The sequence below is a fragment of the Lottia gigantea genome (assembly GCF_000327385.1).
Source record: "Lottia gigantea unplaced genomic scaffold LOTGIsca_85, whole genome shotgun sequence".
NCBI classification, from domain to species: Eukaryota; Metazoa; Mollusca; class Gastropoda; family Lottiidae; genus Lottia; species Lottia gigantea.
In genome coordinates, this window is record NW_008710807.1 from 523,060 (window position 1) to 538,159 (window position 15,100).

The 15,100-nt window shown below is 33.6% G+C and overlaps 2 protein-coding genes across 2 annotated transcripts; both read left to right on the top strand.

The window, feature by feature from the left end:
• Nucleotides 1-2,523: 2,523 nt before the first annotated feature.
• On the top strand, nucleotides 2,524-3,303 carry LOTGIDRAFT_133625 (hypothetical protein; the record flags this gene model as incomplete). The annotated part of the gene is made up of 1 exon (XM_009067715.1): nucleotides 2,524-3,303. The coding sequence occupies one exon, from the start codon at nucleotides 2,524-2,526 to the stop codon at nucleotides 3,301-3,303; it is 780 nt and encodes a 259-aa protein (XP_009065963.1).
• A 4,780-nt stretch (nucleotides 3,304-8,083) lies between these two features.
• Nucleotides 8,084-14,237, top strand: LOTGIDRAFT_236678 (hypothetical protein). The gene is made up of 11 exons (XM_009067716.1): nucleotides 8,084-8,202; nucleotides 8,966-9,229; nucleotides 9,574-9,753; nucleotides 9,897-10,096; nucleotides 10,602-10,693; nucleotides 10,854-10,926; nucleotides 11,289-11,602; nucleotides 11,944-12,052; nucleotides 12,456-12,648; nucleotides 12,836-13,387; nucleotides 13,550-14,237. Exons 1-10 carry the CDS (start codon nucleotides 8,200-8,202, stop codon nucleotides 12,923-12,925), a joined length of 1,518 nt encoding a protein of 505 aa, XP_009065964.1. The 5' UTR covers nucleotides 8,084-8,199; the 3' UTR covers nucleotides 12,926-13,387; nucleotides 13,550-14,237.
• Nucleotides 14,238-15,100: the final 863 nt, after the last annotated feature.

Here is a 15,100-nt window from a genome sequence, read left to right on the forward strand (position 1 = left end):
ATGTTTTCCTGATACACATAAAAAGTTTACAAAGTCCTTAAAAATCCCTTTAAGTCAAAGAAATTTTTAAAATCCCTCACAAGAAAGATTTTCATGATACATCTCAACATTAAACTTTAGCCAGAGCAAGTAGACCAAACAATCTGAAGAATTGTAGAATCATAGAGAAATTATCAGGCAGTGCCAGAGTGAAGGAACTGGCATCAATGATGGAACACTGATTGATCATGTATTAGACTGATATTTGGCACCAATCTCAAGGATCTCCCGACAGGTTAGCGCTATGGTGACAGGCTTCAGACAGGTCATTCATTCAGTGCCAATATATTCCTTTAACATCCAAATACGAAATGTCATATTCTATTGAGTGAAATGAAATGAAATGGAGTTTTACTCTACTTTTTCTTCGTCTGATTGGGCCTAATAAAAACGAGCAAAGTCATACAATGTGCAATGAGGAAAATTTTGTCACGGCGGCAGCACTAGTCTACTCTTTTTCAATTTCTAACTGTCTAGGAATATAGAATGAACATTATATGGTACATAGGACTTTGGTTTATTGTTCCATCCATCCTAAATTATCATGATACCTCCACCCACAGAAATTACCAGTGGAAAAACGAGTTGAAAAATCCTAAAGTTTAATTTCTACCTACGCTGTCATTGAATCCCAGAACGCTTATTCTAGCAAACATTCAAATCGCTGAGTTATCTTGATGTGTTCTTAATATTTGATTAAATGGCTAGAAAACTCTCAGTTATTCAGTCCAAGTTTATGTTAAATAACAGCAAGCATGTCTCTTATATTAATAAAAACATCCATATGGCCAATAAAATAATGATGTCATGAATCTAGAGCATTACATCTGCTAATTTTAATAGTAACTAGTTCATAACAGATCTGAGTATAGTTTTTAAGATGTTCAGGGAGGATGTAACGCGATTAAAATCTCACTTTTGAACTTTCCTGACACATTATTATTATAACATTCTTCAGCTGTTGGCAGCAGGAAGATAGCAACTATCTTTAGGGCAATTAATAGGATACTGATAACTGCACTTTATTTTCATACATTTTTAAATTATACTGAAATTATTGTTTGAATTTACTTTTGAGATTTTGAGGCTGAGGGATTTGGTAGAAGGGAAGGATCAATACCAAGAGGTTTGATTAGATCCTGATTGTAGTAAGGACCCACAGAATTGTCAAGGGGAGTAAACAACACTAGGCATTTGGGTCTCCTTGATAATAATTTGAAATTGGGGGGCCAAGCAACTTCATTTCTTCCCTCACAAATCCATCCTTACAGAATCAAGGGCAATAACTCTAAAATAGTTCATTGCATTATTCTCAACTTGAGAGTTTGTCTGAGATCTTAACAATTCACATAAACTGATCAAGTTTCAACCAGGAATAGCATCTAGTCAAAGCCAAGACATTCTCAATTCCATGTTGAAGTCCTAGTAATTATTCCTGTCATTTCCGTGATTAGTCCAGGTTATTTCCTGAGTTATTTCCCTTGGTATAATGAATGTCCAGTATTAATGATCAAAGGTCAAGGTTGACGGACTTATCACTCTAACACATTATCAATATTACTGTCACAAATCACCTTCATTTACTAAATTGTTCACTTTATCAGTAGATCATTGGATTTATTTGGATTGAGGTATTGGGGTGCTGATGGGTTCAAACTCTTTAAGATGAAATCAATGGAGTTTTTTGTCCTACTAATGAAGACAGGCAACATGCAGTGTGCAATGAAGAAAATTTTGCTAGGTACGACATAAGCCTATTCTTTTTTGATTTCCAACTGTCGAGGGATCTAAATTTTGCATAGCCTGTAACATATGGTGCCAGTTTATTGACCCATCTGAGCGACTAGCCGCTTTTCCATGTAAGCCCCTTTGATCTCTTGGCAAACAGGGCATCTTTTCCCGGTGTGAAAGCTCTCACATGATTAGCGATGAAGTCCTTCTAGATTTACCATGTGTTACGTTAATTCTATATCCCAGTCACGCTCTTATTCTCATCTTATCATAATGCATGTCAAATATGATAAATTTTACATGATGATATTTTCACTATAAACAAACTGTCTCTTCAACAGCAAGTCATAAAAATATCACATAGACTTAACTAGAGTTTTATGTTCACTTGAAATATTAGTAAAATTAGCAACACAGATGTTCAGCTGGCTTTAAAAAGAAAATATCTATGAATACATAATGATGGCACAACTGAACCTACACAACACCTTGGCCAGTGCTTATATAGGGGTATACCAAATACTTCTAACCTGGGCTAATGCTTCTATAGAAGTGTATCTTCTATAACAACCAAACACTTGTCCATAAACCTGTCCATAGTCCACATCCAATCCGTAATATATTGAACTTCCTGTTTTGATCCATCCCATAGTTAAAGGTTATAATATCATGGAGACTTTGAAAAAAAAGGAATTTTACTCATGTGATGTTTGCTTAATGGAGTTTCCTTATGCTTGTCATCTTAAGGTTCATATGCGAATTCATACTGGGGAGAAACCCTTTCAATGTGATATCTGTAAAAAATGTTTGTCTCATAAATATAGTTTAGCACTTCACAAGAAATTTGTACATGATGGAGAAAAACCTTACAAATGTGATGTTTGTAATAAATGCTTTAGTTTGTCAACAGGTCTTAATAATCATTTGAAAATACATACTGGAGAAAGACCGTACGAATGTGAACTTTGCAAAAAGAGCTTTAGTCAAAAATATGGTCTGCAAATACACTCTAGAATCCATACTGGAGAGAAACCTTTCAAATGTGATGTTTGTGAAAAATGTTTCCGCCATGCAGCAGGTCTTCGAACTCACAAGAAAATTCATACTGGTGAGAAATCTTATAAATGTGATGTTTGTAGAAAGTCTTTTATCAGTAGAGCATATCTCAATATTCATATGAGAACACATACTGGAGAAAAACCTTACCAATGTGGTGTTTGTAAAAAGTGTTTTAGCCGATCAACTTTTCTTAAGGTTCATATGAAAATACATACTGGAGAGAGACCTCATGAATGTGTCATTTGTAAGAAGTCTTTTCAAATGAAGAGAAATCTTGTCGATCACATGAAAACACATACTGGAGAAAAGCCTTTCAAATGTGATATTTGTGACAAATATTTTAGCACGGACAATAACCGAAAAAGTCACTTCAGAATCCATACTGGAGAGAAACCTTACAAATGTGATGTTTGTGAAAAGAGTTTTAGACAGGTCTTTACTCTTCAACGTCACCAACAAATACACAAAAAATAGAAAGCTAACAAATGTGATATTTGTAAAAAGAGGCCAAAACGTCACTTAAGACTAAACGAAAAATAGAAAACTAAAAAAATAGGTGCTTTAATGTTTTTTCAGCACTTTATGACAGACCCATTTTGAGTTTGGTCACAGTAAAATGAATACATTGACTCAGTTTTTATTTATATTTTGTCTTTCAATGTACATAGTTAAATATTGATACAATAAAATTATTTTCTTATTAAACTTTTATACTTATTTTACTACCATGTTTCACTGTAATAGCTAAACCTTGTAATAAATATTCATATATGTCAAAACACAACTTTGCAGTTTCAATTTGCTGATTGGGAAAATTAAGAATAGCATTGCCATGCTGTGTGCAATTGAGTAAAATTTGCAAGGAAAGCAGCATCCTACTATTTCTCTATTTCCATCTCTAAAAGATGGAAGTGTTTCAATCATCTGATTGGTCGATCACTAAAATTGATTTTAAGTTTAATTTCGTTATCCATTCTCTCCAATTTCTTAAAAGCTGAGTTTTGGAGAATCATGCCCTCTGAATAAGATGTATGAAAGTATTGTATAATATCATCAACAACCATTTAGATGGTCTAGATAATATCATGAGCAGAAATAGGTCAATGACAAAGTAAATATGGTACCAATCTAACTCCAACCTACCACAGACATAACAGGGATGAGGATCCTGTTATATTTGCCAGTCACATCTATTTGTACTATTCCAATTCATTAGTGCTGGCACTATCTGACATTGAAAATACTTTGCAATAGGATAGGTCAGCATTTGTGTGCCATCTGGCATAGTTTACAATACCAGGCATATACACATATAGGATCATATATATCTCTTTAAGCAGACATTACAAGTACAGTATGATTATACCTAGCAAGTGATATCATCCTGATTATAATATTAGATAATGTCTCTAGCAGACTTTCAGGTAGAACTGGAATCTAGGTCACAGACAGAATCAGAAATCCCCCATGATTAATGGTATAATCACCTCTATTATCAGATACCTATAACTCATTTTAAATCACAGGGGCAGAATACTTGGCCAGAAAAACTGCAGTGTACAATGAGGAAAATTATGCCAGAACAGCGGCATTAGCCTTTTCTTTTTCAATTTCCAACTGTTGAGAGGCCTTTAATGTGCACAGCTTGTAGCACACAAGGTCCTCAGTGTTTTGTCCCATCCTAACGAAAAGACGCAATTTTGATGATAAGCATCAAGCAGCCATTGGAAATTAAACAAGAAATATCTCCCAAAAACTGTACAGTGTAAAAGACAACCGATAGAAATATGTTGATTTATTACATACAAGCTATACAAGATGGTTGTCAATAGAAAAATTCTGGTGTTTATTATTATAAGTCTTTGATAAATAAGTAAGAAAGTGTGCCAAGTTAACTGAGAAAGAATGAGATATTTCTCTTATCTGTAAGAAATAATCTTTACCATTTTTATGAGAAACCAGTGTGGTAAATCTTGCGGAATTATACACAATGGTTTTTCTGTAGAATCAAAGAAGAATTTGTTTTATGACATGTAAATGACGAAATTCCTGGCTAGGACTGGTTTTTGTTTGGTTAGTTGTAACTTATAACCAGGTTACATTTGTCTTGAGTTTCTGAATCCATTTGCCATCTACCCTTGATCAAAATAGGCAGCAATCAAATCACTTTATAAATGAAATGAATGGAGTCTTACATCCTACCTTTCTGTACCATGTGGTCTAATGAAGACAGGCAAGGCATGCAGGGTACAAGGAGGGAAATTTTGCCAGGACAGCGGCATAAACCTGCTCTTTAGAATCATCTTGTTAAGCTAGTATGCAATCAATCAACAATTTAAAACCTTTGCTTTTAACACTGTGCAGTTTGCTATAAGGTTTTTGGCCATGGAGAATTCCCACAATTGCATGAAGAAAAATAATGTCACAAATTCATTTCTGGCAACAACTCTTAAAGAAATACCAAAAACTGATACATAGATTGGCTAAAAACTTTCATGTATCACCATTCCAGTAGAAAAGATAAAAGGTTCAAATGGGTAGAAATAGTAATAAATCTCAGTAAAAGACAAGATAAGGCATACTCAGATCTTACCTATGTAAACAATGCTATTATAGTTTTTAAAAGATTTATTTTTCTTCTAAAAATAAAATAATGGCCAAACCTCTGTATACCGGGTACCATACTGATAAAAGTCACCAAACAGTAAAGTAAGAGAGAAAAAATGTAATGAAATTATCTTAAGAACTGCAATGTGAACAGGTTTTTTCAGGGTTAGGTATCAATGGGTGAAAGCCGACACCAGACTGACACAGAAGCACTGGCACAGGCATAAGAATTAGTTAAAGTCATCTATTTCTCTTTTTAATTATAATCTAATATACAACTAGTACCCCTACAATAACTGTAACTAGTTAACGTACAGCACCAAGTTAAGCCAAATTGTCGATGTCAACTATGCACTATGCATCCATAGAATAGAAATATTAGCACTGTTAAAACATATCGCACTTCAGTCAGATTCATAATATACTATAGGTAAACAGCCTAGTACAAAGCTATGAGAAAAAATTCCAGTACGGTTGTTTTAAAATACTGATCTAATTCTTGAGTTATAAACCAAAGGTCATTAAAAAAGTCTTATTCTAAGCTAAAAATTAAATTTAACAGTATAGTTATAAAGAGTAAAAGAGCAGTATAAAACTGACAAGACCAAATGTTATTACCAGTAGTTTAGAAGTAAAAGTTAATTATTTTCTCATTTCTACTGTGTTAAATGTCAGACTCTAACAGATATAGTGTAGCCAACTGACAGAGATTGATAAGGTTTAAAATAGTATCATTTATATTAAAAAAATATATTCTAATATGAGAACCAGCAATTATATAATTCAAAATTCAACTGCCGTTACCGGTAGTAGCTTTGAAATACATTTTGTAATTTGAAAATGGGATACTTTCAAATTCGGGATTATCTGAGAGGAAAACTACCCTATCAGAATGGAGAATGGACGTTGAAATTCTAATTCTCAATCTTAGCAAAGAAGACAAAATAATCATATCTACTAGTAGATTTACCTGGTGTCACAACTATACAACCAAATCCGTTTAAAGTCTGATAAATTTGATACCGGTACAACAAAGATAATAAATAGAAGAAAATTCACGTAGGGGATACAAACTAGTGAAGTAAAACTGATAAAAAGGAAACAATGCAGAAGTCAAACTAATTAAAGGGAAGCAACTCTTGTTTTCAAAATCACAATGAAGATGTCCTTTAGCTTATGATTCAACTGGTTTAAAAAAGTTAAATATTTTAACTATGACTAATAGTAATTCAAGTCACCAATGAGCTTTTCCACTGGCGTTGGGTTGTTGTCACGAACAGTTGATCACAGAAGTGTAAGTTCAAATCAATTTCAAATGCATCCGGCAATCACAGACAAGCTTGGAGAACAAGTAAAATGGGACATGAATGTTAGATTTACAAATGGAGTAAATATTTAGTCTTGATTTGAAAAAGGAGACTCACAAATAAAAAAAATCAAATACGCCTATGTGAAAACTCTTTTTAATAAAGATGTAAAGATCCAAATTTATCAGAATCTCCAGATAGGAGAAATGTTGATGTTTTCAAGCTCAAGCTATTATTCTATCAAAATTAGTTCTGGACAAACCATCAATCAATCAATCTACATGAGTTGAAGGCCTACAGCGAAAGTGCGGAAAGTGGGTCAACCTGCGCATAGTTATCAGGAATATACAGTTGCATTGATTGATTTCATTACAACAACAGAAAGAAATATGATAATGTACTCATAAATGAACGGTTCTAAAGAATAGAAGATAACTCACTTCTTTCAATGTATTGCTTCAATATTAGAAATCGGCAGATCTGTCAAACACCGGCAGACGATAATCATTAATCACTACATCCGGTTTTTCATGATTTACTCCGTTCCTTTCTTTAAAATGAAAACAAATATAAATTTTAAAAAAAATTGATAAATAAAAGAATGATAAGTAGAATATTTTAGACGCTATTCGAAAGAATTGAAAATCTAAGAAAAATTAATGAATGGATTTATTTATTATAATTGCAAGAGCAAAATCAAAATCCGTATTTGATTTGATAACCGATTGTCCGAAATACTCTTAGTCTTATCATAATTGCTGGCAAATTATTGGGTTTACCGAAGCCTCCATAGCCTCCAACCTCCCTAACAAGCAACAACGACGATTCGAGAAGCTCTAGCTATTTGGAGACGCTTTCCAGAGATCAACCGCGACAATGGACAGTACATTTCCAAGAAAATTTTCAATATGACATTTGACCACAGCAGGGTAGGCTCTGAATTTACTAAATAATAAATGATAAAAACTAATAAACCTTCTCTGTAAGTTGCCTTCAGATTGCCATTTTCAGTTTATTTTTAGGACGGGATGGGTGGCACACTACACGCAATAGAATACTTAATAGAATCGTGAGAACTTTCGGACTAATTTAGAATCAATCGCAACTTGACGGAGGACTCGAATCAACTAAACAACTACTACTGGTGCCGTGACGTGTATCCGTTTTGTTGGCAAAGTAGTCCCTTATCATCTTCTTTATTTTAATTCTATTTTTCATCCATTCATTTTATTTGTTATATTTTCATTTCACTTTTGTATTTTGGTACCTAAATAAGCTATATTTCAATTTATTTTATGTGATTTCGCAGATGCAGGTGTGCGCGTATGGATATTGATGCACCGACGTGGCCATTTCCATCTTGGAAGTAAACTCGTAGTTCTGAAAATTTGTACATGTGTTGACAAAAAAGACGAAAATAACTACTTTTTCCACATTGTAACCGAAGACAGCAATCATGGTAAGTAAAAGTAAGGTGCAGTGATTCCTTTTTCTGTCTAATCATGCCTTAAAACGCTCCGATCTTCCGATTTTTCATGAAAATCTTTGATCATTTTGTGTTGTTGACAGATGAGATTGACTAAAGATTATTCTCAATTTAGCCTATGTCATCAATAATCATCAAATATTGCTCAATGTCTAGGCTTATTTTTTTTCTATAATTATTAAGCTTTTGCTTTACTTATAAATCAACCTTTTATGGCACAATTAGCTAATCACTGTCACTGGTTTTGATAATTATCAAATCCTAATTCTCGAGACTGGAGGTGGTTTCAATGTCTCAATAGGCCTTCTGAAATCTCTGAGACTGAGAGATGGCAATTCCCTACTTCCCTATTTAAAAGGGAAGCTTGCATAACATTTCTTTCAGCATCACATTAAATTTGAATACTACTGGCTTAGACTGATATAGAAGTTTTAACTGTAATGGCAAATGTGACCTGTCTTTCAATGGTCAAGGCAAGAAATAAATTGATTTACTAGGCTTATAATGGAAGACATTAGAACATAGATTCAATTATAAAAGAATATTAGCGTTAGGATCTGTTCATGAGGCTCACAGCGTGTTCCATTTTTTCAAGTTTTTAAGAGAAAAAAAGAAATAATAATATACTCTTTATTTAATATGGGTCAGAATTAGGCCTAATACACCTAAGTGACATGGTCTTGTGTGAATTCCAACCCATGGAGTTTTCAAATGACAATGTTAATGTATATTCCAGGTGCTTTTAGCAGCCGCAGTATGTAACAAGGCTGGAAAAGCTATTATATCCAGACAGTTTGTTGAGATGACCAGATCCAGAATTGAGGGTCTCCTGGCAGCATTTCCTAAATTGATGAACTCTGGAAAACAACATACATTCGTAGAAACTGAAAGTGTTCGTTATGTCTATCAACCAATGGAGAAACTATACATGTTATTAATCACTACCAAAGCCAGTAATATTCTTGAAGATTTAGAAACTCTAAGATTATTCGCTAGAGTGGTAGGTTTTACAGTTTTACTCCAAACATTACATTCCTACAGTAAAACTTAATAGCATTGTGTACAGATAAAGAACCACAACTGTGGTTCCTGCAATTCAACTAAATATTTTATATGTATCAGGGCACTGATAGCATCAATTTCCATCATTGTAATTTTCAATCAGACGTTTGTGGTTCCTGCAATTCCATTATAACGAAATGCTTGATGAAGATTTGAACAACATTTAGAAGTGAGGAGTAAACATCATAAACACAAACACAAAATATTTTTAAGAAGCGTACTTATTCCATGATATTGTCTTGTGTTTGTGATTTGACTGATTGTTGATTTTATATATTTCAGATTCCGGAATATTGTAGAAATATGGAGGAAACAGATATCATAGATCAGTCATTTCAATTAATATTCGCATTTGATGAAATTGTTGCCCTTGGTTACAGAGAAAATGTTAACCTTGCACAAATCCGAACTTTCACAGAGATGGACTCTCATGAAGAAAAAGTATTTCAAGCTGTCAGACAGGTAAAAAAGATTTGATTTCAAAACAAGTTCAACAACTTAATAATGGGACATAGCGCCAAAATATGTATGTTTCTTTGAGGACTATGCAGACTTGATCAAGATCTTTTGTTTATTTTCCATATTCCTAATTCTTAATTTTGTAGACACAAGAGAAAGAAGCGAAAGATCAAATGCGAAGAAGAGCTAAAGAGATACAACAGAAACAGCGTGAAATGGCTAAAGGTGGTCGTGGTAGCTCTATGAATAGTTTTGGTAGTAGTTCTTACAGTAGAAATGATACCAGTTCAGTTATAGATTCTTCTATTATAGAACCAACTAGTAAACCATCTTATACTGCTCCTAGGTTAGTACGAGTTTATTTCACCCTATGTTTTATCAATACAGTAGCCCAGTGCTAGAAAAATCTCAGTTTTTCGTGGTCAAGTTTTGTTTGAGTGTATGAAACAATGAAACTGAGACCATGTTTATTTCGCTGTATGTTCTATCAATGTAGCTAGCAGTAGACTTAAGTCTCAATTTTGGACAGTATTTGATTGAGCAGTGAGAAATGGAATAAGAATTTTGAGCATTTTTGACAAATTTTCACTTCATTTTTTATGCTTAAAAGCGGACAAAATGGTTGGATATATTGCAATGATGTTTAGATATATTGCAGAACAATCATTGGTTCTGTAGCTAATTTCTGTAAACTATCAGGTCTTTTAAAGCTCTGAAACTATTTTGATTGTCATATACTACACAAAATACTCTTTATAAAAAAGACTGTGTGTATAAGCTTGTTATACTAATAACAAGCCCTTTGTAATAGTGTAACATCTGATTAATGTTGTATTTTTTAATGTTTTCAGTAAACCATCAGGTCCTTCTAAAGCTCTCAAATTAAGCACCAAAAAGAAAGATGTTGATAGTTTTGTTGGTATGTTAGAATCAGAAGGAGAAAGTAGGTCAAATTAGATTATTACTATTATTTGTCAGTTTAGATTTACAGGGATTGTAAACAGGTCTTAAACTTTGTATGTTATATGAAATTCAGGACCTGTAAATTGGATTTGTCTCCCGTTGCTCTATTTATTGATGTATTGTATAATTGTTGTTTACAGGAGTAGTAAGTGTAAATAAAACAGTAAATAATGCAGTCACTAAAGCCAGTACACCAGCAATTGATCAAGAAGGGTAAGTTTACTATTTCTTAATTTTATCTCATTAAATACCATGACCCACAGTCTCGCAGTCACTACTAGAAGGTCCATAGGTTGCATGTGCTTTGGTTCTCCAGACAGTCATTGCTTGCACAATTCAGATACTTCTACTTCTACCAGTGAGTGACCACTTTCATCAGGTTGACTCTACAGATATAGTTGCCATGACAATTTAGAAGGACAAGGGACACATCTTATGAATATTTCTGTTAAATGTATATTTCTCAATGTTAGATTACACAAGATTTTTTGTGAAATGGAGCTCAGCTTGTGGACAGAATCCTCAGAACTGAAGATGTAATCAATGTTAGATAAAGGATGTTTATTTCTATTCAGTGTACATATAACAGTAGAAGAAAAGATCAGTGTAACAGCAGGACGAGATGGCGGCTTACAAAATCTAGAAGTTCACGGTATCGTACAACTCAAAATTAACGATGATAAATTTGGCCGAATTAAATTAGCTGTCCAAAATAACGATGGTAGAAATGTACAGATTCAAACACATCCCAACGTGGACAAACGCCTCTTCACCTCCTCATCAATTGTGGGGTTAAAAAATCCAGACAAACCTTTCCCATTAAATCAAGATATTGGAGTATTAAAATGGAGGTTTCAATCACAGGAGGAATCTGCTATGCCTTTATCCAGTAAGTTTGGCTTTTTTGATATTTTTTTTTTATTGTCGGAGCTGCTGTGGGTCAGTGAGTTGAACGCTTGCTCGCTTACATGAAGGTCAAGGGTTAAATCCCAAAGGACGAGATAGTACCTTCGGATTTTTCAATCTGTATTCCACTGTCTTTGATTTTGTTCAAAGGGGCTGTCATAGAAAAAGAGTAGTTAGGATAGGGCCAATAAATCGAGGCCGTGTGTGAAAGTTGCAAATTGGAATATTGATAGGAAAATTTTTACATAATGTTCTTTTTCAATTCACTTTGCATTTCTGAAACATTTTCTTTCCTTTATTTTAATTGTGATTGTTTATTTATAGTAAATTGTTGGCCGTCAGAAAATGGAGATAAATGTGATGTGAATATAGAATATGAATTAGAACAAGATGAAATAGAATTAGAAGATGTTTTAATATCCATACCTTGTCCGTAAGTATAGTATAAGTCCCACACCCCTTCATTTCTGTCACCAGATGGACAACCTAGACTCACAACCGTCCACTCTCATACTATTACAGCCCTGTATGTTTTTCACTTTTATTGGCAGTAAGTGAGCTGGATTGTCGTCTGCTAGGAGTTTATGGGCTATTGTTTCAAATCCTTTGCCATGTGTCTGCTTTCAACCCCTATAGCCTATTCTAATAAACCAATTACCTTCCCATTTCACCTGACACCAAGTATAAAACTTTGATGATTCAGTGCTGTGGGTTCAAATCCTCATCAAGATCAGAAAAATTTGGATGCCATTCCCAGCTCTTTTGGTCGCCTTTCACCTATCATTCTTTCTGTTTCCTCTGATGCTAATTAATAAAATAAATCCAATAACTTTCAGAACTGGAGTTGGAGCACCTGTTGTTGGTGATTGTGACGGGGATTATTCCTATGATTCACGTAAAGCCACGTTACAATGGAGTCTACCAGTTATAGACAGTAGTAATAAATCAGGCAGTCTAGAATTCACCATCGCTGGGCATCCAGATGATTTTTTCCCTGTTAAGTCTCCTTTGTTTCTAAAAAGTCTTATTGTGATATTCAAGTAAGTGTCTTCTGTTTTGTTCAAGTTGAAGTTGAACGAGGCCCTGTGTGCAATGTCCCCTGACAGTTAAAAATGGTAAAAGCAAATGATATGATTTCTTTCTTTGTACACTGCATGGAGTTGCCCTTCTTCATAAGCCCATTCATTTCATTTTCGTTTTTTTTGTCTATTTGTAGTTAAAAGATGTAGTTACAGTTGATGGTCAAGAACCAGTAAAATATTCTAAAGAAGTCCTACTGTATGTTGATAAATACGAAATCGTGTAATAGAAAATTATAGTATAAAAATAAATACTTTTTACATGAAATGATCCATTTGTGAATAATTCATTTATGAATTTACGGATATCAATATTTGTGCAAATGCGGACGAATAATAGAGGAATTTTCTGTGGACGGAATGGATTGGACCAAGTTATAATTTATTGGAATATTGCCTAAAATTTCTTGAGAAGTTCCCTGCGACTGGAGTATCTCTATATCTGAATATGATGTTGTTCTTTTAAAGAATATTATTATTACTCTTAAACATATTCTAGATTCGAATAACTGTTTTCTGATTGGATATTGCAATAAGATAGCCAATCAGAAAGCTCTTTAGAAATTCTTATTCTGGTAGAAAATGATTTAATATCTCAACACACAAAAATTATGTAGACCCAGATTCTAAATAATAAGGTAATTATTGAGGAGAGATCAATGCCAAGAGGTTTATCCTAGGATCAGCTGGTAGAAAGGATCCTCATGAACCTAAGTTATTATCCTTGTGAACGGTTGTTTCTTTTTTTGCTATATTAGAGAAAGTCCTACTAAGTTGACTTGCTCAGTCGTAAAGTGGCAACAGATGTTTTTTGAAGAACTGATTAAAAAAAAAAAAAGGATATAACGGCGGCACTAGAAAAAGAAAATTTGTTAAAGATGTAAAATTAATTTATTTTAGCTGTTAATTAGTGCTGGGGTAACTCTAAATACCACATTTCACCCTGTTTAGTCAGAATTGATAAGATTGCAGTGAGTTCATGATCGCTATTGAATAAATGTTAACTTTTTTACCACTCTGTTACATATTTGCAAAATATGAAATATCAAAATTTGCATATTAATGCTTTCATTTTGACTCTCGAAATCTCCTTTGATTAATGGCTTAAAACATTAAGCATATTCAAATAATGTCAAATAGTGTCACGAAACAACAGAAAAAAGAATAGGAAGTTTTTGAAGTGTTTTAAGATATTAAAAGGGAAAAACGTAAAAAATTTTGATGTTGAGTCAATTCGATTGAACATATCTTCGTTATGGTTTTTAGAAAGGAGTCATTTTCTGAAGAAATTGAAAATGTACAAAATTTGCTCGAAGCATTGTGAACTCACTACTATCATGTACATATGTAAGAATTGTGTACATTCTATCCAGTATGTACTATGAAACATTATTTAAAATATATCGTATGTTTTCGTTAATTGTACATAGTCTAATATTTTTCAAATTTCCAAAATCTTGTGTGGGGATACAACATGTTATATATTCTTAGTTTAATCACTGTGTATGAAAAATACATGTAAATAAATAAGATGATATCATTTGCCTTTTCTTTGTGCCATTGCCCCGTCACACCGGACTGCGAGCATTTAGGTGCTATGGGTTCAAACCCTCCTAAAGTTCAAAGTATAACAAGTTCAGATGCAATCTTACCGCAACCAAAAATGTACTTTGTCGGCAGAATATGGCCCATAGAATTACAAATTCACATTTACAAAGTAGTACTCAAACATTTGCGACCATATTGAATTCCAAGGCACTTTCCTAATAAAATCTATAGGCTTGTTGCATTTGACTTTCATTGCGTTCATGGAGATTTTACGATACTTGTCAAAAGACATTCTCGATTGCGCGACGGTTCCTACAAGCCGATAAGACGTTTATGGCTATATTAACAAACTCTGAGCTAATTTTCTTGTTGCAGATCAGTAAGGATGCCTTTCAGGTGTAACGAGGCTATAAGTATCCGTCTTTATCAGCCCCATCAGATGCAGAAGGATGTAAAACTCCACTGTCCTTGAAAATTCACTTGTAAATCTCTCTATAAGAAGGTAATTTCCTATCAAATTAATGTATTCCAATGCTGAAATCCCAAGTCCTTACTTGTGACCAACGCCAGTGCTTCTATAAGAGAATATCTCTTATAAAACCTTATACTGACCTGGAAAAAGCATCTAGTTTGTGCTTGACAGTGCATGTTAAAGATCCTTCGACAGTTGGAGACTGAACGAGTAGGCAAATTCCAATGGCCTGTCAAAATTTCCCTCTTTGTACACAGCTTGGCATAGTACGTCTTCATTAGCCCATACAAGTGTCGAAAGTAAGAAGTAAGCATCCATTACATTTCATTGAAAATTCAGTCATAGAAAACATCAGAAGTTAATTTATTTTTTATTATTCAAA

Excerpts from the sequence above, each read along its gene's own strand:
- LOTGIDRAFT_236678 (XM_009067716.1), top strand. Across the intron at positions 10,097-10,601 it reads CCATCTTATACTGCTCCTAG|TAAACCATCAGGTCCTTCTA; the intron begins GTTAGTACGAGT and ends TAATGTTTTCAG. Across the intron at positions 12,649-12,835 it reads TGTTTCTAAAAAGTCTTATT|TTAAAAGATGTAGTTACAGT; the intron begins GTGATATTCAAG and ends GTCTATTTGTAG.